We start from the raw sequence: 21,735 nt of genomic DNA, 5'->3' as shown, positions 1-21,735 counted from the left end.
TGCCGGTAGGGATTGTTGATCGCAGAGACGACATTAAAAAAAGCCCCAAAAGTAGCTTTCTTTTTCAAATTTTGAAGTGGAAGAAAGAGTTTGCTATTTCGCAGGGATTCAAAAAGTATATCTGTGATGATGACTTTAGCTTTGGCTATTTTTGCCTGGTTTTCTTTGTCACAAGACCAAGCCAACCCTCCAAATGCCACTTTATCACAAACCCATAAAAGAAAGAAAACCACTTCGGTCTGACTGCACGATGTGGTCTGATCACATACTCATCTTGTGTTTACTGGTGCTGCAAATCATAACATTAGATTTCAAATATACAAGAGAAGTGTTTCTACTGAGTCATATGTGTGCCTGTCATCTGCTCGTCTGAATCCCGTTGGACTGTATAAATATTTAGACATTCGTATGAAACATGAGTTAATCACAGTCGCCTAAAACCCTCTAGAAAGACTTGAACAACTGCTGTTGGTTATACTGGTGATGTTGATGTTATTATTGAGTGGTTTACAAACTGATCAACTGTTGTAAAGTTGTTGATAATCTCCATGCAGTATGTTTTTTTAACCAACCTTCTTGCTCTTTTGTCTTCTTCTCTGTTGTTCTCTGCAGTGCCGGAGCACACCAAGTTGAGGCAGAGTCCTAAATTGAAACCACCACCCCCCTTCCCCCTCCCCGCTCACACACACAAACGTGCACACACAAACACACATACAGTCTTCAGCAATGCCAACGGGGCCTGGTCAGCCTTCTGCCCGCTCTGATAAGCCCCGCCTTGTCACTTCAGGCCCTTGAGGCTGTGTCCTCCTGAGCTTCGACTTTTGACCTCCCCTTTGTCGACCTGGGATCCAGAGGTCACCCGTTCTCCACTCAGCCCAGGGACGCCCTCCTGCACAGCCAGGAGCCGCAGCCACAAGCCACACTGACAGGTAAATTATTAAAATAAAGATAAGAACTCAAGCACACTGTCGGAGATCCGTGTGTATCTTGAAATGCATTATGGAACACTAGCCTGCAACCGTAACCAAAGAAATGGTTACGGTTGCATTTAAATGGCAGTAAATGTTAAAATGTGTTTTTGCTCACAACTCCTGATGAGTTTCCTCTTTTATCTTTTATTGTATCAATAAAAGAGACTGTTAGATGATTTCATTTGTGACAATTTGAGTTTTAGTTTGCTCTAAACATTTATCACAGTGGTAATATTCAGCTAAAACAGAAACAATATTCATGTTGCAGAAATTTGTTAATGTGATGTTTTGCTAAAGCACGCCATCATAATACAAACTCTGAATGTATATTTTATTCTTCATATTATAATTTGAATAACCACCTGCTAACTTGTGTCTTAACCCTTAATACTCTTTACTTGCAAGCTCTTCTCACTGCTCTTATCTGTTTGCCTGATTCTCGTCCTAACTAACATCTCCTCACTCTGTTTCCCCCCCCCCTCTCTATCTCTAACTCCCCCTAAGCCTGTTTGACAGTCTTTCCTCTCTCTGTTTCCAGGCATGGCTCCCATTCGGGATTCCGTCAGCCACTCCCCTAATCAAACAGGTGACGACACATGGGTTTCTTTCCTCCCCCCTATTCCTCTGCCTTCCGTTCTTTCTTCCAGTGCCTTACTTTGGCAGTTTGCTTTGAATGTGGAGATGCAGTCTGACCTGACCTTGACTGATGTTACAGACAGAGAGAGAGATATGAATGAGTGAGAGAGTGTGTGAAAGGGAACAACAGGAGACGTGGGACACAAACACGATAAGCATCACACACCGGTGGCAGCACTACATGTGAAAGAGGCTTTGAAAGTCCGAGACACTTTGGGTGACCTATCAATGTTCAACTGATTGGTCAAGACACTAAACATAAATTGTTACATGAAAGTTAATATTGGAATAATGGAACGGGGCTGAGCTGAAGGAAACTGCCTCAGAGCTGATGCTTTGAGTGTCCCACATTCCGTAACCCTAATCCTAGACTTGCCACCGTGACTCATCTGCAAAACCAGATACTTTTGGAGATGTGCCAAATGCAGCCAAGCTTTATATCTAAAGCAAAGATCTGTCTCTTTTCAGTTGCCACCATCACGTCTTCTTTGCCCCTCCTCCCTCTCTCTCATTCCATCCTCGCTTCCTCTTTTCACACATAATTGCCACATCCCCAATGTCCTTCTTCTCTCCTGCTGTTGGTCATCCTCCACCTCCCTGAATCCTAGTTTATAGCTTTGGCATGCTTTTGGGTCAAGCTGTGGTGACAAAATGGTGGCAGCTGTGTCCAGGATCAGACCTGGCGCTGATCATATTCCGAACAGTTGGGCAGCTGAAGGTTGGAGGGGGATAGAAAAATATAAAAAGCGACCATGGTAGAGGGAATTAAAGCCACATCTGTGATTTAATGTAGTACACCAAAGTGGAATTAACACCTTTCTTGAATGCTTGATTAGATTCAGACATAAATTCTAAAATGTTTTTTGAAATCTTCAATCTAATAGTTTCCTCTGCCGTGTCCACCCTTTATCTTCCCAGGTCTGGAGCATCCTGGCTTGGAATCGCAGTATGAGCCTTCCCCATGGTCCTCTGGCTCTCCCTGCAGCAGCGATAGCAACAGCAACTGGGGCAAAGTCCTAGTGGACGGAAGTACCGACAAACCCAACATCCCCTCTTCAACCAACTCTTCTGTCTGGCCTCCCTCCTCTTCCTCTTTCTCTTGCTCCTCTTCTTCCTCCTCTTCTGGTTGTGGGTCAGGATCAGACCCTGAGCTGGCATCAGAATGCATGGACGCTGACTCTAGCTCCTCAATCGGCTCAGAGAAAAACCTCTCTGCTGTTGCTGTGACAACAGTGATGATGATGTCAGCAAATGCTTCCTCCTCTGTGTCTTCTACGGCTTCTTCCCCCTCTTCGGTGACGTCTGCCATGATGGTTGGCGTTTCTGTAAATGGAGACAGCAACGGCAACAGTCGCCAGGTTATTGGTGGAGGAGCAAATAATGGAAATAACAATATCACAGGGTCCTCCCACTACTCCGTGGCGGGGTCCAGCAGTATTGGCAGCAATAACATGGGTAGCCACAACATCAAGCTCGTCAACAGCAGTAGTGTATGGGGCACCCAGTCAGGCAGCAACATGATTACCACAGGTGGAAGCACCCCCTGCATCAACGGAGGGTTAAGCCCAAACACTTCAAACCCAAATGCCAACCACGGTGCCTGGCCCCAGAGTCCAACCCCAAGCCCAGGGTCCCTGGGCCAACGGCCTCCGGGGATAAGTTCCAAACTGGGTATAGCCCCCCAACAGGGCTCCTTGCTGGGCTGGGGTGGCATGGCAGCTCCAGACAACAGCAGTATGATGGAAGTCACTGATATGAGTAATGGTACAGCAAGCAGCAACAGTGGAAATGGTGGCCTGCAGTCTACCAACCTTAACACTGAATCCAATGGACCAAATAACACTATTATGATGAATACTACTACTACTACTACTAATGCCACAATGACCTCTAGTCCACCAAACTCTACCGCCTCACCCCAACTCAGTGGGGATTGTTCCTGGGGTTCCATTGGAGCAGGGAATGGGGGTCCGCTGGCCAATGGAAACCCCTCATCAGCCCCCCAGAACCCACAAGGAGAGCCGGGGGTTGCTGGGGCCTTCGGTACGCCTTGGGGCGCAACTACCTACCCTGGAGACAAGGGCCCCCCAAATGCAGACACTGTGAACCCACAAAATCCTGCCTTATTGCAGGCTGGAAACCCCCAAATCTCCTCTACTGCTGCTTACAAGAGTAATAATAACCACAATAACACTGGGGCCCCGCGCTGGGACCAGGGGCCTGCCAATAATCCAAACCAGCCTCAGAGCAACTCGTCCTGGGGTGTCGGCTCCAATCAAATCCCAGGCTCTGCAGGCCCAGGCAATGGGAACCAAACTACGATGGGCCCTCCAGCAGGGATCCCTCGTCCCTGGGGGAGCAGCGCATCATCTTCTTCCTCAACCTCATCGTCCTCTTCCACAACAAACAACAAGATGTCAAATGGAGAATGGGGATCAGCAGCTCCTGGTAACACCACAGATGCTGGAAGTCAGAAAGGAAGCTCAGCCAACAATGGCTGGAAGAGCCTAGAGGATGACGCCATGGGCATGGGAGGTGGAGCAGGTGGAACCCAGGGCGTGGGCAGTGTCACTGCAGGCTGGGGTCGCTCTGGAGGAAGTGAGGGAAGTGGAGAAAGCTCTGGAGGTCAATCTAGCTCAGACAAAGACGGCAGCCAGTCAAAAGGAGTAAACCGCAGAAAAGGTACCCATTCTCCAACAGTAGCATCAGCCCCGCCCCGGGTCGATGTGGACCCCCGGGTTCTGTCCAACACTGGGTGGGGTCAGACTCCCGTACGACAAAACACCACCTGGGACGTGAATTCTCCAATTCCCAATCAGCCCCAGGGTCCAAGAAGAGATGACAGAAAGCACAGCAGTGGAGGCTCCAGCTGGGGTACAGCAGGACCGACAGCTCCCTCCCAGACCTCTGGAGGTATTGATATGTTTATAAACCTTTGTATGATTGCATTGTTGTGATATTTACAATACATTGAATAACAGGACTAGGTATTGCAGAACAGAAAAGGGGAAAGAAAATAACGACCCACTTTCATTTATTTTCAGGTTGGGGTGGTCGGCCGAACAGCTCAGGTCAGGATGCAGGAGGTTCTGGCTGGGGAGACCAGAGACCAAACTCCAGTTGGGACAACAAAGTCTCAGCGAGTGGAGGTGGTGGGCAGAGTAACTGGAATGATGGATCCAGCTACAAGGGCAGCAACACCAATAGTAACACATGGAGCAACAACTATAACAAAGATGACAGGTGATTAACGCTTTTTGTTTTCTCCGGCTCACATTTCATTATCTTTTCCCTTCATTTGTAAACACTATTGTCTGATGTTTATGTTTTACTGATCACCTTAATTGTTTTTGTTTAGGTCCAATACCTGGACTAATGCGCCCAAAGCGCAGCAGGGCTGGAGTTCCAACAGTGGAAATGGAACTGAAGGGTGGGGTAGCAGTGGAGATGGTGTCAGAGGAGATGGTGTCAGAGGAGGAGCCAACAATCGCTGGGGGGAGCCCCAAAAAGCTGCTGGCTCAGCAGGCTGGGAGGGCGACAGCGACCGGTCTGGCAGCGACCGGTCTGGCTCTGGATGTTGGAACGATTCAAGCCGAACCAACACAAACACCAGCAGCGGCAACACCTGGGTCGGGAGTGGAGGATCAAATACTCAAGATCAGAGCGCGTCAACCCAAGGTTCCAACTGGGGTGGCGAATCAGTCCACAAACCCAATTCTCAGAGTACCAGCCAGAGCTGGGGTGAGCAGCAGAAGAGCAACCACCACGGGGCCCAGACCTGGGGTGAGACGACTCCCAAGCCCTCCAACGAGTGGGGGAAAGGTACCGAACCCAACGTGTCCAGAAGCAACCAAGGATCTAACAAGCCCTCAGGTAATTGTGAGGAATCAGAATTAGCGTCACTTAATTGCATGGTTTAGAGATTATTGGGATTAGTGGGACGACATTAAATTGATTACTCACTTTTGCACTTTTATTCACTCTCCCATCAGGCTGGCAGGGAGGCCCCATACCCACAGGAGGTCAGAAAGAGGAAGTGTCTACTGGGTGGGAAGAGCCTTCTCCAGAGTCCATACGGCGCAGAATGGAGATCGATGACGGCACCGCAGCTTGGGGAGAACCTGGTAAACACTTTATCTAGTCTTTGTTACCAAGAAGAGCCGTGCAAGGCCTAAACAAAATCAGATGAAATTCCAGACTTCTCCCTTTTGAGGATTCAAGCTGATGACAAAACATTTGAATTAAACTGTCTTCCCAGGCAAGAAACCTGTAGGATCTGTCAACTCGTGGAACAAGACCAACCAATCTGACCAGGAGAACAAGGGCCCGCCCTCTCAGCACCAGCCTCACCCTCAACCTCACCCCCACCCCCACCCTGCCCCCACACCCTCAGCCTCTCACCATCCCCCCCACCCTCAACCTCACCCCCACCCTCAGCACCAGCCTCACCCTCACCCACCACACAACTCCATGCATCCCCCTCAGCCCATGCAGCCTCCTGCCCAGGAGAAAAACTGCAATCCTGGTAAGTTGGGATATTTGTGCATGCACACAATTCAGGCAATTGTACAGCCGTATGTTTGGATTTATGCACTTACTAATAATTAATTCGCTTATTGAAGCCAAACAATAGAGTATCAAATGTAACCCGACTGGCTCTAACACGTGTATACATGTACATGTGAAAACAATGATTATTTTTCACTGCTGACTCACACTGGCTCGCTGTTTATATTAGGCCTGGTTACAACAGATTTCCTGGTATTTGGCCTGGAGGGATGCTTTCATTTCAACATTCTTGAATGACAGTGTTTCCATCAGTTCCCTAGTTCTGTTGATTCTCAAATGTACAGTTGTGACATGTAGTGAATCTGGGTTGCACTTAAAATATTCCGTTTTGTTTTAGTTAATTTACGAGGTAGGAAATGCTAGGACTTGAACCTGTGTATAAATGGCTCGGGCATGTCGGTGCACGCCTGTACGGCTTAAGAATGGATCAGAAAGTCCCACCCACAGGCTGTTTTTGACATAGCTGGAATAAGGTCTGAAAAGGATTTAGATTGTGAACTGTACAGACTCGTGAATGCACACACACTCAATTGTACACAAAGGCTTACACAATTTGCACAGAAAGATAGAGAGGACACAAACACACGCAGCCGTTCTCTCCCATCTCCCTCCCTGCAGTGTTGTCTGTGTCGAGGGCTTTTTGTGGAGCAGGTTGAGTCATCCCTTTGGAATGCTAAGAGCATCGATTTTCTCTTCCCTCATTTGCCTTTTTCTTTCTCTCTCACCCACCAATTCTGCCGCTGTAGAAACACTGGCTTTTGTTTGGTTTAAGACAAAAGAGAGAGAGAGCGAGAGAGTGTGAGTGATAGAGGAGGAGTTCTGGTGACTTGGTAATAGGAACAGTTCCAATGTAAGATGGGGAAAAACTAAAAAGGGTAAGGTTGCTTTTCTGTAGAAGTGGGCTGAGAAGGGGGGGGCTGCGAGGGTTATTCAGGGTTGCTGGTCTAGCGAGCTAACTGCAGATGCTAAGTGGATGGCTAGGAAGGGTGGGGTGAGCTACACAGCTACTGTACTAAGGACAGAATTACTTGGAGGATTTTGATTAATTTGAGTTAATATTCGGTTTAATTTTTGTTGGCACAAAGGGATAACCAAGAGTTTTAAATTCAAATTATGTCAAAAGACTTTTCCGTTTCCTATTAGCGCATAAAATCTACAAATTCTTAAATTTCTATAATTCCTGAGATTAAAAAGTTCATATTTTAGTCATATTTAATCAACCTTGACTCAAACTCCGAACATTTTATTCTCGTCTTAATCAAAGGAAAAACATAAACATATCTGTCCAGGCCAAGATTGAACAAAAGCCCTGGAACCCTTCAAATATAATATTCGGTTTTGTCAGGACTGTGTCACTAAGGTGTTGATTGTAATTTGATCAGCCTTAGTGGTACTGTAGCAAATATTTGGAACATTTTTTGCACGCAAAGCCAGTTAAGTACTAGCAGGCTAACTCCTGGCTAATAGACCTCACTCAACAATCTTCTACATTATGTGCTGTGCATTGTAATAACCAGTAGATGCCAGAAATAGAGTATATTTAGCAGTCCCATTCAAAAATCAACAAGGCCTGGGCAGTGTATGGCAATGAAAGTGTTTGTTTTGTGTATCAAAACATGTTATCCATGCTAATCTACACACAAACAAGCAAAAGGTTTGCCAACGTAGCTGATCGGTCTACTGACTTCCAGTGACACTAAAGCTCCACCTGCCAGCAATGTAGTAATGTTGAGAGCTGCTAATAGATAATATTATATCACATTATCTTGTTTTAACATCAACAAGATGCCCATGCAACCCTGTTTGTGTGAGTGAGCAATTTATAACACATGGATGTATGTGTCATTTTGTCTGTCACAGTGTTTGTCGAGTGAGCTGTGCGTGCATGCACGTCTCTGTTGTGTTTTTGTATTTGTGTGCGAGTGTGCCCAGTCACATGAGGGACACTGGAGCTAGAGGCCACCCCATGATCTGTCCTATTTTTGTGGGGAGGTATCCCTGGCATCCCACCAAATGCCTCCTGTGGAGGGAGAAAGTAGCAGGCCTGGGTGGCCAGCTGTAACAGGAGCCGTTTGAACTCGTACACACACTTGAACACACATAGACTCACATTTGAAGTTGTATAGGGACCTATGCATATGTCTACATAGCCACAAGAGTTAAAATAACACTGCATAAGCAAGCTGACATAGGGTTATTTGGGTTTAGGAGCCAGGCTGTTTCACGAAGAGCCCTCCAGCAGAGAAAAACAATGATCAGGAAACATCGTTTTAAATGTGAAAATGTCCGTTGACTTCCGAGAAAGGTTCTCTGCATTGGTGCGTTGATGATGCCCTACAAATAATCCAACCCTCGTTCCACCTCTGACTGTTGACTCCCTCTTTTTCCTTCAGGTTGGGGTGAGCAATATCCGCAGCAGAAGGAGTCCTCAACGTGGAGGGACCCCGCCCCGCCGCCTGTGTCGGTGGACAACGGGACGTCTGCCTGGGGGAAGCCCATCGACAGCAGCTCCACTTGGGAAAAACCCAGCAGGGACAGCAGAGAGCCTGGTCCTGGCTGGGGTGGCCAGCATAAGTCTGGTAAGTGAACACATGATCATGAATTCTCAGAAAAAAACCTTGGAATTCTGAAAGAAGATGTTAATCAGACAAATGGCTGTGCAATGGTGCAGGACAGTGAATTTCCCCTGTTGTAGGGGCACGAAATGAGCAAGATGACCAAATAGTTTATGGGTTGATTCAGTTTCTTCCTGCCTCCCTTCCTCTTTGATAGCTCCAGGTCCCAAGCCCATGGAGACATGGTGTGGTGAGGATGGGTCAATGGGCAACAGCTGGGACCAGGAAGAAGAGGTGGAGATTGGCATGTGGAGCAACAGCCAACAGGACAACAGGTCCCACGACCAAAACACCTGGAACTACAAGCAAAAAGGCTCAAACAAGGTAAGTTCACCTCTGTTTGCAACATGAGAAGTTAAGTAAAGAAAGCTTGAGATTTACTGACACTGCCAAGTAATATGGGGATGTGTACCATATGCATAACTTCAGTTTTGAGGGGTGGCACCAGTGTGTCCAATTACAACACTAGCAATGATAGCTTCCATACAAGGTTGGTAGCATACGTTAGGTAACTTGTTATATATATTTTTTATCCACTGGTATCGGATCAGTATTCTGTATCAGCAGATACACAAAGCCCAGGTATCAGGAAGATAAAAATGTTATCGGAACATAGCCTCAGAAAACCAAACTGTGATTTAGTTAAGAATTCTTGTAGCTGCCTTTTATTTATGACAGAGCCGTTAATTTGTCTCAGCCAGCAACGTCATTATGAAATGTTTTGTCTGCTGTGTTTCAGATGAACAAACCAGTCAACAAACAGGATGAACCCTGGATGAAACCTTTCATGAACCAGTTCAGCGGCATGAACTTTCCTGTAAGTGCCAATTCACATTATTTACTGTACATACTTGCATCTAACCATATTTCTTTATTAACTGAACTGTCTAGAACTAAAAGTGTACGCGTCTTTTATGCTTTTCTGTGTCTATGATTAAATGTTCTTATCTTTCTGCCGGCAGAGAGACTCTCCCGACGACTCCATGAAGACAGGAGCGGGGATGGTGCAGGACAAGCGCATGGACATGGGCAATATGGGAGACTACAATGGAGTTATGGGGAAGAACCCTGGGTCTCGACACCAGCTCCACAAGGATTCTCCCATGGATCGCAGCCCTTACTATGACAAGGTGAGCAGAAACAAGAACCTCCTGGGTAATACTATAGCTGGTTGTTAATCTCCCCACTGTTGTGGTGAGTTAGGTCTGTGGAAGACTCGTGTGTCAGTTGCTGCAAATGTCTGGCTGGTTAGTGCTCACTCAGCCCTGTTGCGCCCCACAGTGGTTGTTCTAACACACTGCATTTTAAGAGGTAACTTGAAACGGAATATTTCATTTTGCACTAGGTGACGGTATGTTTTATTATCAGTACAAATTCTTTACCTGCAAATACCCCTTAAGTGCTTAATTAGAAGGGTTGCGTTATTATGCAGTAATGACTCATTCCCCTTCGTCGCCCTGTACAAAGCTGCAGTGGTTGGGCTTTGCTTTTCTTTCTGCAGTAGTTTCTGCCTCTTTTATATTTGTTCTTTCTGACTCCCATCTTCTCATGTCACCCTTTTCTCTTGCTCTCCCATCCTCTCCATCTCTTCTTTCTTTCTTTCTTTCTTTCTTTCTTATCCCATCTCCCTCCTTCTAACTCTGGTGCTTTTCCTACACGGTTTCTCTCCCTTGTCCTCACATTTCTTGCTTTTTCCTCCTCCTTCTATCCTCCCGGGAAAATTAACTCTATTCCCACTTCTCTCCTTCTCTCTCTGTACCTTTTTTTGCTGCTGATGTGCTTCCTGTCCCTCTGTGCTTGCCGTCTGCTGCGCACTTGGCCTTGCTTCTGCAGCTATCCGCTTCCCCCTCTGCTTATGATGAGCGCTCCGCCAATCAAAGTATGAGCTTTTGCCCTTCCAATTCTGCTCAGCCTGTCCCCTGTCTCGACTCTGAGTCTCCTGCCCACTCTAGTCCTGGGGCTGCTCGACGGGTGAGTGTGGAAGGAGGGTGGTGTGTTTAGGTCTTAAGATGGATCTTGTGTATATTGTAATGATTTAAACCACATATTACGTGTATGGTGTTCTTACAGGTTGCCTGTAAAAAAATAATTTCCTGTATTTATCAAACTTTGCATTGGTGATTGAACTGTTAAAAGCCTGTTAACATAAAAACTTTGTCTATTTCATTACATTATGAATTACAAGTTGTTGTAAATTGACAATTTTAAGAATGCCTGCTTTTGTGTGTCCCCTGCTCAGAATGTAAACCCAATGTTGGGTGGCAGCAGCGTAGCACAGGGCCGAGGCCCCCAGTCCCAAGTCCCCCCCCAACCCAACCTTCGTAACCAAGTGCCTCCACCCATCCTGCCCTCTCAGGTAGCGCGCGCACACACACAGACACACAAACATTGCTTATCATTGTATCTACTGCTCATTATCTTTGTTGGCTGCAATGTTTTTCCATGTCAGGTCTTGTCTCTGAAATAGTTTAAATGTTTGCCGATGGACTTTCAGAGCATTTTCAAGACAGCACATGTTTTGCTACAAATCAGACCGTGTCCTTTTTACATTTATGAGCCTTGTTTCCTACTTTCCATTGGTTTCCTCTATTTCAGAACAGTATGAGAATACATTTGCGGGAATTGGATCCTCACCTGAGATGGATAATTGACAGTTCAGATCCTAATACCATCTGATTAGTGTTGGTGTTTATTGTTAACGTGTAAAGTGAGCGCAGGTCAGCGGGGGAGGGAGGAGGGAGGACATGTGGTAGTGTAATACAGCACTTTAGAAGTATATTAGATGCATAATTTGCATCTGCCCTGATACTGAAGCAGGGCAGCAATAGGAAGTTATTTTGGAGCAGCCGAGGGGAAACACTGATTCAGATTTAAAAGTAACATAATCTATTCAATTGATGCATTTGTCTAGATATGAATTTCACTGTTTAAAACTATGTCTACATAACAGTTCGACACCTGTGAAAGTCTGTATAAGAGCGGAGAACTTTCCATCAAGTCGAAGAAAACACATTCAAACCAGAATCTTGTTTGTTTCAAGGTCCCTCCATCCCTGTTGAAGTACCCAGGAGGTAACGGAGGCCTGAACCCTCTTTTCGGACCTCAGCAGGTGGCTGTGCTCAACCAACTCTCCCAGCTCAACCAGCTGTCGCAGCTCAACCAGATCAACCAGTTACAGGTAGAGTGAACACACAAGTGAAGCTATAAGAAATGTCCTTCTTTCCATGTAGCCTTTAGAATTATACTAAGCTATTGTAGTGAATTACAAGATCCATATTTTCTTAAAACTCAATACAACGGTGGCAAATGTTTGTTTCTTGGAACTGAAGAGAGACAATACAGCTGATGATTACAGTTCTTTTAAACAATCTTGTTTTTCTGCAGCGTCTTCTCCTCCAGCAGCAGCAGCAGCAGCAACAACAGCAGCAGCAGCAACAACAGAAGGCTCAGAGCCAGAGAGCAATGCCTGTGGGACGACAGCCTGAACAGGTGTGTGTCTAAATCTCTCCCGAGTCCTGCTTCACTACGCCCACAATTTAAGTTATAAAACAGTAGTGTCTCTAAATGATGTTGACTCCTGTAACCTCCTGTCTCCGGACCTTAGACACGTCCTATTGGTTCGTCTCCATCAATGATGCAGCCCCCACGGCACCTGGACCCCTCTATGCTGAAACAGGCCCCGCCTCACAAACCGTACCTGGATAACTACTTGTCCCACAATACACCCGATATGCAGAAGGATGCTTCCTCTCTTGGATCCTTCAGCAACTTCCCTTTAAGTATGTCTGCAACCATCAGGCATTTTCAGTCACTTATATTTGACTATGTAAACAACCTTTTTGGGTTAATTCTGATTAATTGATTGAAATTCTTCTCTTTCCTCCTCTGTCAGGCTTGAACTCTAACATGAATGTATCCCTGGACATGGGTGTTGGTGGCGGTAGTAGTGGCGGCGGATCTGTGAGCTACAAAGAGCCGCCCCAGTCCAGAATGAAGAAACTGTGGGCTACTGACCCTCTGGAGCAGAACAGCAAATCTGGTACAGATCATACTGATGATGACGTTAAAAGCTGTAGCATCAAACTGGCCTGTTGATATTTTTTTGTTTGATTCGGAGTATATTTTTACCGTCTGTGTGTTTGTCCCTCAGGTGCTATGTCGTCTGGGCTGCGTCTGGAGGACTCTCCCTTCTATGACTTCCTGTCTCCTGGCCCATCTCCCCTGAGTCCTCCCGGCCAATCAATGGGCTCGGTGGGCGATGGCTGGCCGCCCCGTGCCAACTCCCCCCCGCCCCTTGGAAACACTGTCACCTGGCCCCCAGGTAGACTTGCCTTCACAAGCTCAAACACGAAAAGCAGAAAATTTGTTTTTTTGCTTTTACTAATCGCTGTGTCTCGTGCTTGTCTGTGTGCAGAGTTCCGGCCCGGGGAGCCTTGGAAAGGTTACCCTAACATTGACCCTGAGACTGACCCCTATGTGACCCCCGGCAGTGTCATCAACAACCTCTCCATCAACACCGTCCGTGACACAGACCACCTCAGGGACAGGAACAACGGTAGCTCACAAAAACAAAACATTTCAAGAGAAGTTTTCATGAGAATAATCGTCCGTTGTAGCCCAATAGAAATGTGTGTTTTTGCATTAAACTAATTTCTAAAAATCTAAAACTTAAATAAACCAAAGTTAGATATCGTAATGAGTCAGATTTTATATAATTCTACAAGACAACATCCCATCAAGGGATATGTAATGTGCCTCCTCAGAAGATTTAAGGATTCGGATTTTAAAGGATGCTATTGCTGCTGCTGCAACCTAAAGACTAACCCTCGTCTTCATCATTCCCAGGGCCATCCTCATCACTGAACACCACGATGCCTTCTAACAGTGCCTGGTCATCCATTCGTGCCTCCAGCCACAGCGGTTCCCTCACCAGTACAGCACAAAGCACTTCAGGTATGTAGTTCAGAGACGTCTTGTTTCCTCCTCTGTCACTAAGGGGTGTCGGGGGAATGTTTGAGACAGACAACTATCAGATCTGTGAAAATAGTCTGGACTGGTGTTAAAAGGTTTCATTTTGCTTTCCCCCTCGCAGCCAGACCCAGCGAGTCAAAGTGGTCTCCCGGTGGCGGTTCTGTGTCCAACTCCTCCCTAGCCCATGAGCTGTGGAAGGTCCCCCTGCCCCCCAAGGCGATGTCCGTGGCAGCCCCCTCCAGACCTCCACCTGGCCTCACCAGCCAGAAGCCCAGTCCTGCTTCCTCTGGCTGGGATGCCTCTTCCCTGAGGTTGGGGGGTTGGGGCTCCACTGAGTCCAGATACACACCTGGTGAGAGCTTGTGACACTTAAAAGTCAAAGAAAAACTATCTGCATTTAAATATTGATACCATCAGTTTGTAAATGTGTTGTCGACTGCCTTTGCAGATACTTCTTCTTGCTTCACCTGATAATAATTTCACACTATGTGCATTGGCAGGTTCCAGTTGGAGTGACAGCAGCAGCAGCAGCTCAGCGAGAACCCAATGGCTCGTTCTGAAAAATCTCACACCTCAGGTACTTCCTCGTGAATATAACATTTACTCTGAGTGTCTTTTTTATATTTCAAGTATGCAAGTGAGGATCTTTTTTAGAAAACTTACCTTGGACGTTTGTCCCCCCCCCCCCCAGATTGACGGCTCTACCCTGAGGACCTTGTGCATGCAGCACGGCCCTCTGATCACATTCCACCTCAACCTGCCACATGGTAACGCCGTGGTATGCTACAGCACCAAGGACGAGGCCGCCAAGGCCCAGAAGAGCCTGCACATGTAAGTTTCAGAAACAGGAAGATATTTAAATGACAGCAGGACAAATGGTAGTTTCAAAAGTTTCATTGTGTGTCTGATTTCTGTGACTAACCTGTTTCCTTATGTACATAAACATACTGATCGTGAATCGTGGCCACATGATGGGTTGAAATTCTAGACACACGCTCACACTCTTATCTGGCGTCTCTCTGCAGGTGTGTTTTGGGGAACACTACTATTCTGGCTGAGTTTGCCAGCGAGGAGGAAATCAACCGTTTCTTTGCACAAGGGCAGTCACTGGCCACTCCCTCCTCCAGCTGGCAGGCCATCGGCTCCTCTCAGACCAGAATGGATCAGTCTCACCCCTTTCCCAGCCGCGCTCCTGAACCGAACCAGTGGAACAGCAGCGATCTACACAGCTCCTCCCTCTGGGGCGGGCCCAACTATTCCAGTAGCCTGTGGGGGAGCCCCAGTGGCACCGAGGCAGGGAGGATCAGCAGCCCTTCTCCAATCAGCTCCTTCCTCCCGGTGGATCACCTGACAGGGGGTGGGGACTCCATGTGAACCGCCTGCCAATCAAACTGGCTAGGGGAAGGGTCAGTAGAGAATTATCAATAATCAGCAGAAGAAAATGAAAAAAAAAAAGTAGTTAAAAACACAAAGGCACTAGTTGGACTCTTTCTCACTTACAAGATATTCAACAAAACGGGGTCTCCCTGTGGAATACAAGTTACGTTTCTCTCTCTGCACATATGTCCACTTTGTTTTAGCCCAAAAACATATCAGTCGGAATACTTGAATCATGCAGGCCAATTCTATAATGTGAACAGATGGATATTTGCTTCCAGGTAGTGCTCTTTCAGACCGAAAAAAGCTTCAATCGAGCTCATTATTATATATATATATTTTTTGTTTCATTCATCATGTTTATTTGAATTCCAATTCTTTTTCTTTGTTTTTTTTTCTTTTTTGCATTTGTTTGCTGACAATGTTGGAGTATGAGCTTTTTTAACTTTGCACTGAATGTGGTTTTTTCTCAGTATATATAATCTGCAATATAGAGGGAGCAGCCAGTTTTTCCAGTGTAGCTGTTTACTCATTGAGGTCCTTACCGTATGTGTGTATACCTGTGCACACGCACGTGTGTGGAAGTACTTTGTGTGTGTGATTGCGTGTGTGAATGAGTATGTGTGCGCTCCTCTCTGCCTTGGCACGCCTACCTTACTGCGTTGTCGTGGAGTTCAAGATCAACAGATAGTAGAAGAAGAGTAAAAGCTGACTTAGGAGGATTATCTGGTGATAGTAAAAGTGACATTAAAAAAAAAAGTATTGCACCAATTTTGTTTTAAAACTAAAGAACGTTGAGCTCTGCAGTGCAAAGGACTGTAGCCGCAGCTGGGACTAGCAAACCCCGCCCACCTTAATATAGGGGCGGGGTCTATCTAGCAAGCCCTCCCGCGAGCCCCCTAGTGGGCAGGGGGGGGAACAGCACTTTCAGAATAGGCTTTCAATGTTTTGGAGGTGCCACACCGCAACCTCTTGTTTACAAGACTTAGGAGGCGAAACGTGTGTTCATTCTTCATTTTAAAGAGAAGATGGAATAAAATAAAATAAAAAAAATACACAAAAAAAGTTCAAAATCCTTTTTAAAAAAACTTGAAAAAAAACCTTTAAAAAAAAAATAAGAAAAACAAGAAAAAATTTACACTCTTACTGAGGATGAAGATGATGCTTTGTAACTCTGGGAATTCGGATCAGTGTTTTTGGCCATGGCGTTGGTTATTTGAACTATTCCTCTTTGTCTGCTAAATAACCAGCAATGGTTCTCAGGAAATCAAGCCAGTTTTCCCCCCCTTGTAGTTGAATAAAAAAAAAAAACTACTACTCCTTGTAGGAAAGGAAAATCCAACTTCTAGCACTGAAAACGATGTATAGGTCTGTAAAAAAAAAAAAAAATTCTCTGCCAAATAACTGCTTTAAGCTGGAGAAGCTCAACACACTGCTTTCAATATGCTGTCTTTTGGGGGTCCTAATGTTGGGGGTTGTGGAGGGCGAGCTGTAGAAAACTCAACGCTCCCTCTCTCCTCCTCTTCCGCCACTCCTCCACTCCACTGATGTAAAAAAAAAAAAATCAAAAGTGGGGAGTGTTTAACTGTGTGAGTGTGTGATTGTCAGTGGAAGATGTTTTCTTGTCGGACTTAAAAACCAAGAGAAAGGCGAATCTGTATCTATGCATACTGTAGCCTCTCACATGGCCTACTGAGAGGCGTTTGTTTTTGTTTCTTCCTTTTTTTTTCCCGTGTCTCAAAATGTTTTAAATGTTTCATCGAGTACAACAAAAATGACGAATATTACTTGCTTCTTTTCTTTTTCCTTTATTATAATTTTTTTTTTTTTAAATTGCTCTCATTGCCACAAATGGTGTTTTGAAAAAAGGAAAGAAGAAAAAAAAAAATCTAAAAAAAATTCTCTTGTTTTGGTTGAAGATAATATTTTTAACAGTGCAAAAGTCGTCCACATTTCATTGCCTTGATCCTAATTGTGTCCGAAGATGCAACAACAAGTCAAGTGGCTTCTACCTGTTTACAAATAGAATATGATTGTATTGTTGAACTGTTTTATTTGTTTATTTTTCCTTTGGGTGTGGGGTTGGGAGGGGGGGGTACTCATCTGAAGTTCCTGATCTGATGAATCGTGTGTGTGTGTGTGTGTTTGGATGCTTGGATGCTCTGTACTGGCAGACGTGAGTTTCTTCCGCCGCGGGCGAAGTGGTCGGCGTGAGGGCGGGAGTCGTGGTCATGTGTGCGATTTAGCGTGAATGTAGATCCACCAGTGGTGTTTGTCAACGAAAATACACGTGTGAATAACAGAATTACATATATACCAGTGATTGTTTAGTAACTATGATGCACAATTTTTTCGGGGAAAAACAAAAGCTTCAAAGAGTGCGTGAACTAGAAGTCGGCATTAGCGAAGCCATGGACCTTAATTTCTTTTTCTTCATCGTGTAATTATTCTGTGTTAAGCCTGTTTGTGTGTGTGTGTGCGTGTGTGTTTTCCCTCTTCGATATTGGTTTTAATTTCAGAAATACTAAACATGTTGGCTTTAGTTGTGTTTTTAAGTTTAGCCGTGAATATTTAACAACTTCAAAGCTTACGTAGGGAGACAGAACCTTGAGTATTAGCCAGACTTGACAGTGGTGTGTGCCAGTATTGAACTGCTCTCTACCAAATAATTCAATTATACAAAAGATTAGTTTACTTAATTCCAGATCTTTTTTTTTTTTTGCTTAAACTATATATAAATATATAAATATATCTTATGTGTTTTTGTCTTGTTTAACAACTGTTAGCAAGTGGAACATCTGAACCATGTTTGTCATTTGTTGTTTTGAGTTAACTTAATTTGACAAATTGAACTGAGGAGCCTTGGATTTTGCACTTGGGTGGATTGGAGGAAAGGCCGGTCATCGGTCGGACAGACGGTGGCGCTGTTGTGTGAATTTTCAGGTCTGTCTGGGGGAGAGGGTGCATCAGTGCGAGTATTGTGACAGCGTAGTGTGTGTCTGTGTGTGTGGTTACATGTCTTTCTATGGTTGTGTGGACAAATTTAGGTTTGAAACCATCGTTGTGAGCACATTTTGGTCAGTCCTCACAACCTCAAAGGGCTGTTTGAGGGTTCAGACTGTTGTTGGGCAAAGGTTAGACATTTATTTGTAATGGTTAATGTCAGGGTTGGGGGGGTGGGGTTGGGGATGCATTGTGGCCCTGCTCACTCCCTGGCCTCTAACTCAATCTGCAGAATGTGTCTCCACATGTGCGTCAAGTGTCAGTGCCTGTGATCGACCTCACTTTACTGCACCATATGCAAATAAATACGAACATTATTTTTACCTTTGCAAAGACGAATGTTGCTTCAAGCCTGTAGGAAGCAGCATGTTCCAGACTAATCGCCCAAATCCTTGACTAACGTTTCTCTGTGGGCTTCGTGAATCTTAAAGGACAAATTCAGCTGATTTGAGTGTTTGTTCTCTTATGAAGAGGACGTCAGATGAGTAAGTGGCCCAGGAAACATCTGTAGCTCAAAGCAGCTCGGATTGAACTCAGAGAATTCACATCTCCAATTTGTTATCAGTGCATCCTGGGTATTTTCACACCAGGTATGAGCAGGGTCCCTGTAGAGGAGTGTTCTCACAACTTGTGTGTGTGGCTAAGTGTTCTTAAGTTGTGTGTCTGCTGTTATAGAGACGATGGTGCTTTGTCGGTCCCGGTGAGGGAGTGAGAGATGGGTGAGGGGCGTGTTGTCCCCCTCTCCAGGTTTACCTCTCCCTGTTGGCCGGGCGGGCCGGTCAGAGCGGTGACCACGCCGCCTGAGCTGAGCCAGAATGTAGCTGCAAACGGTTTTTAATTACAAAGGGGCGACCGGAGCCTCGATCTCCGGCCCCTGATCAGCCTCAAAACATGGAGCCATTGTGCGGAAAAGTGAAATAAAGCAACCACTGCTCATTGTATTTGAATAAGTATTCTGCTACTGTCCTGACTGTGCCTGGTTGTCATGGTGACAGACGGTGGCCGCTGCCGTGGAGATGCTTGCATCTTGAGGCCGACTGAAACAAGGCTTCTCGTTTGCCCGCGGTGACTCAGGCGAGGGGATGCGACCTGTGATCAGCTGCTTCCTCCGGGCGTTTCAGGGACACAGGGTTGCACTTGCCTCTTTGCTCCCTCTCCGACTCCTAAGCTTAATACAGGGGAGGGGAAACAAAACTGACAGGAGGTCTGGGGGGGGGGAGCGAACTCTAATATGGTCTTTATTCCCTTTCCACTATCGATGGAATTCTTTTACACTTCGTTCATTCTGATTTTGGCAGCGTTCCTCTCCTAGTGCTGATCTGGGAGAAGCTGAAACCTCCTGTGAGGAGGCTGCTCTGCTGTTAGAGAAGGGACAAGCAATGTCTGTAAACCGCCTCCCATTGATGTTGACGTTACCTTTTGGTTCCCAGCTTGATCTTTCTCTGTGGCTGTCGTCCAATCTACTGTTCAGTGTGTGTGTGTGTGTGTGTGTGGGAAGAGCGAAAACCCAGTCTCGTACAGAAACTGTGTTCAAACACAGAATCATGCCAAATTGAGGAGGGAGGGTGAGAGGGAAGGAAAGGGATCGATGATTTTATTTTGTTTTTCTTTGTGTGTTTGTGCGTGTGTGTGCGCGTGTGTGTGTATTTAAAAAGCTGGACAATGTTAAATGCTTGAAGAAAATGTCATTTGCAAAAGGATGATGTGAGGAAAATCTTTTCAGTAAGTGAAAACCACCACGAGCAATGTACAATCCCCAGGGCTGCCAAGCAGCTTCCCGACAGGGCCAGGTGAGGGGAAGGAAGGAAGGAAGCTAGGATAGAGGAAAGAGGAGGGAAGCTGGCTGGTGATACTCTACTACTTTTAATATTTAAGAAAAATAATGTGACTTTTGTTTTTCTCTTGACTTAACTATCCTGTGAGCAAATGCTATATTACATCATAACACACACCCAACGGCTCCTACTGTCGAACAAAAGCGCGAAGGCTGTTTTTTGTAACACACAAAAAAAAAAAACACAAAAGAAAAAAAACTGTGAGAATCTGCTGTTTGTCATTTTACATTTAGTATGAATACACACAAACAAACCCTGAAAAGCTTTAGTCTAACCAGCACAAAGATGTGGGGGAGCGGGCGGGGGGGTGATATCCGGGAGGGCGGGCGGGGTGATATCCGGGAGGGCGGGTGGGAACAGTACAGTGGGTGGGGGGGTGGGTGTTGCTCAGAGAGACTATGCAGTGGAGTGTTGAACCCAGGCTTCCATGTCCACCTTGGGTTGTTTTGTTTTTTTTGTTGCTTTCTTTAAATAAAAACGAGAAAAAAACCTTTTACAAAAACAAACAGCTGAGATGGGATTCCCAATAATATTCCTCAAAAACATGTTGTGCCATCATTGAATCGTACTAATAATAATAAAAGCTGAAAAAAACCTTTATTACCTAGCAACCGCCGGGCCAGTTGTAGCAGGAGAGGAGGACAGGTTAACATTTGCAAAGTCCATGTCTTTATTTTCACAGCTCGCCGCCCCCTCGATAGGCTGAGGGGCGGCGGCGCCGGTGAAAACTGCAAATTTTACACAACTACAATGTTTTTTATAGAGATTCTATCAATCCACAGTGTGTAGTTGGATTCACTTGTAAACCTATTATGCACATTGCTTTGGGAGACTGTTGAAACTATATAATATATGAGAAATATAAACGTACAGTGTCTATAATCAATGAGAGGGCGAAGTCTTCCTCTCGTACAAACAACACAGGAAGTACCTTTTTATTTTCAAACGTCTTCCTCTGGTCATCAAAGAATTTTATCTTAAAACTTTTCGGGGGAAACTGCACTTTTTGAAGGACAATCTTTATTTGTATGGGTATAAGAATTGACAAAAATGAAGACGCCTGATATTACAAGGTATAGAAAACCAACTCCAGTGTGCTCTAATAATGAATGTCTCCTCTGATGCTGTCTGTCTATTTGGTTTCATTTACTCTTTATTCTCCTTTTTGTTGCTTGGTTTGTTATGTTTTTTTTTTTCTCCTTATTTTTCTGGATTTTAGTGCTCTTAAGAGAATCTGTACTAAGGTGTAGAGTAGTAGGTAGTAGGTCTTCTGTTGGCTGTACTCGTATACTGATTACTGTTTGTAACCCTCTGGCTCCTGCAGCCAGCATACAAAGCTGTATAACTTGGGTACAACCCTCAATAAAAGACTAACAATGACTGTGCTCACGTCCTGGACTCTTTCTTTCTCCTCATGCTGGTTGTTGGTGAAACTGTTCGAATCTGTGAAGGTAACCTAACGTTTCCTCTGCCAGTTAAACTTCCAGGTTTTTGTTTTTAGCAAAGACTGTAAATAAAAATGGAATGAAGTCCTCCCACTATCCAGGAGTGGAGCTGAAAACATCCTGGTTATGAACACTGCCATCTGGGGAATCTTGAGCTCAGTCATTTGCAGTAGCTATCGTGGGGATGGAACCGCGGAATCGAGGTCCCATCAGCTTACACGCTCGACCCTCAGCTGTCAAACATGACGTCTCACCTTAATTTTATAGCATCAAATAACTAATTAGAACCAAACTCACCAGAAAAACGAACATG

The 21,735-nt window shown here is 45.3% G+C and overlaps 1 protein-coding gene across 2 annotated transcripts in view; it reads left to right on the top strand.

Moving 5' to 3' along the window:
- The window catches only part of LOC118123990 (trinucleotide repeat-containing gene 6A protein), a 28,597-nt gene extending 12,035 nt beyond the window's left edge, over positions 1 to 16,562 (top strand). The window contains exons 4-27 of one of the 2 annotated variants that reach the window (XM_035181740.2): positions 613 to 929; positions 1,510 to 1,557; positions 2,526 to 4,520; positions 4,652 to 4,850; positions 4,966 to 5,480; positions 5,600 to 5,731; positions 5,866 to 6,132; positions 8,570 to 8,755; positions 8,949 to 9,115; positions 9,531 to 9,608; positions 9,754 to 9,921; positions 10,625 to 10,762; positions 11,031 to 11,147; positions 11,832 to 11,969; positions 12,176 to 12,280; positions 12,396 to 12,570; positions 12,684 to 12,830; positions 12,942 to 13,112; positions 13,206 to 13,346; positions 13,637 to 13,744; positions 13,884 to 14,114; positions 14,263 to 14,339; positions 14,454 to 14,593; positions 14,788 to 16,562. In XM_035181740.2, the coding sequence (XP_035037631.2) occupies positions 1,512 to 1,557; positions 2,526 to 4,520; positions 4,652 to 4,850; positions 4,966 to 5,480; positions 5,600 to 5,731; positions 5,866 to 6,132; positions 8,570 to 8,755; positions 8,949 to 9,115; positions 9,531 to 9,608; positions 9,754 to 9,921; positions 10,625 to 10,762; positions 11,031 to 11,147; positions 11,832 to 11,969; positions 12,176 to 12,280; positions 12,396 to 12,570; positions 12,684 to 12,830; positions 12,942 to 13,112; positions 13,206 to 13,346; positions 13,637 to 13,744; positions 13,884 to 14,114; positions 14,263 to 14,339; positions 14,454 to 14,593; positions 14,788 to 15,136 (5,790 nt within the window). In that variant the 5' untranslated portion in view covers positions 613 to 929; positions 1,510 to 1,511 and the 3' untranslated portion in view covers positions 15,137 to 16,562. The remainder of the gene's footprint in view (positions 1 to 612; positions 930 to 1,509; positions 1,558 to 2,525; positions 4,521 to 4,651; positions 4,851 to 4,965; positions 5,481 to 5,599; positions 5,732 to 5,865; positions 6,133 to 8,569; positions 8,756 to 8,948; positions 9,116 to 9,530; positions 9,609 to 9,753; positions 9,922 to 10,624; positions 10,763 to 11,030; positions 11,148 to 11,831; positions 11,970 to 12,175; positions 12,281 to 12,395; positions 12,571 to 12,683; positions 12,831 to 12,941; positions 13,113 to 13,205; positions 13,347 to 13,636; positions 13,745 to 13,883; positions 14,115 to 14,262; positions 14,340 to 14,453; positions 14,594 to 14,787) is intronic. The other variant, XM_035181741.2, reaches the window with a different exon arrangement.
- The last annotated feature ends 5,173 nt before the right edge of the window (positions 16,563 to 21,735 follow it).

This window comes from Hippoglossus stenolepis, chromosome 16, assembly GCF_022539355.2.
Source record: "Hippoglossus stenolepis isolate QCI-W04-F060 chromosome 16, HSTE1.2, whole genome shotgun sequence".
In the NCBI taxonomy this organism is placed as follows: Eukaryota; Metazoa; Chordata; class Actinopteri; order Pleuronectiformes; family Pleuronectidae; genus Hippoglossus; species Hippoglossus stenolepis.
This window is presented reverse-complemented; position numbering and strand designations above follow the sequence as displayed.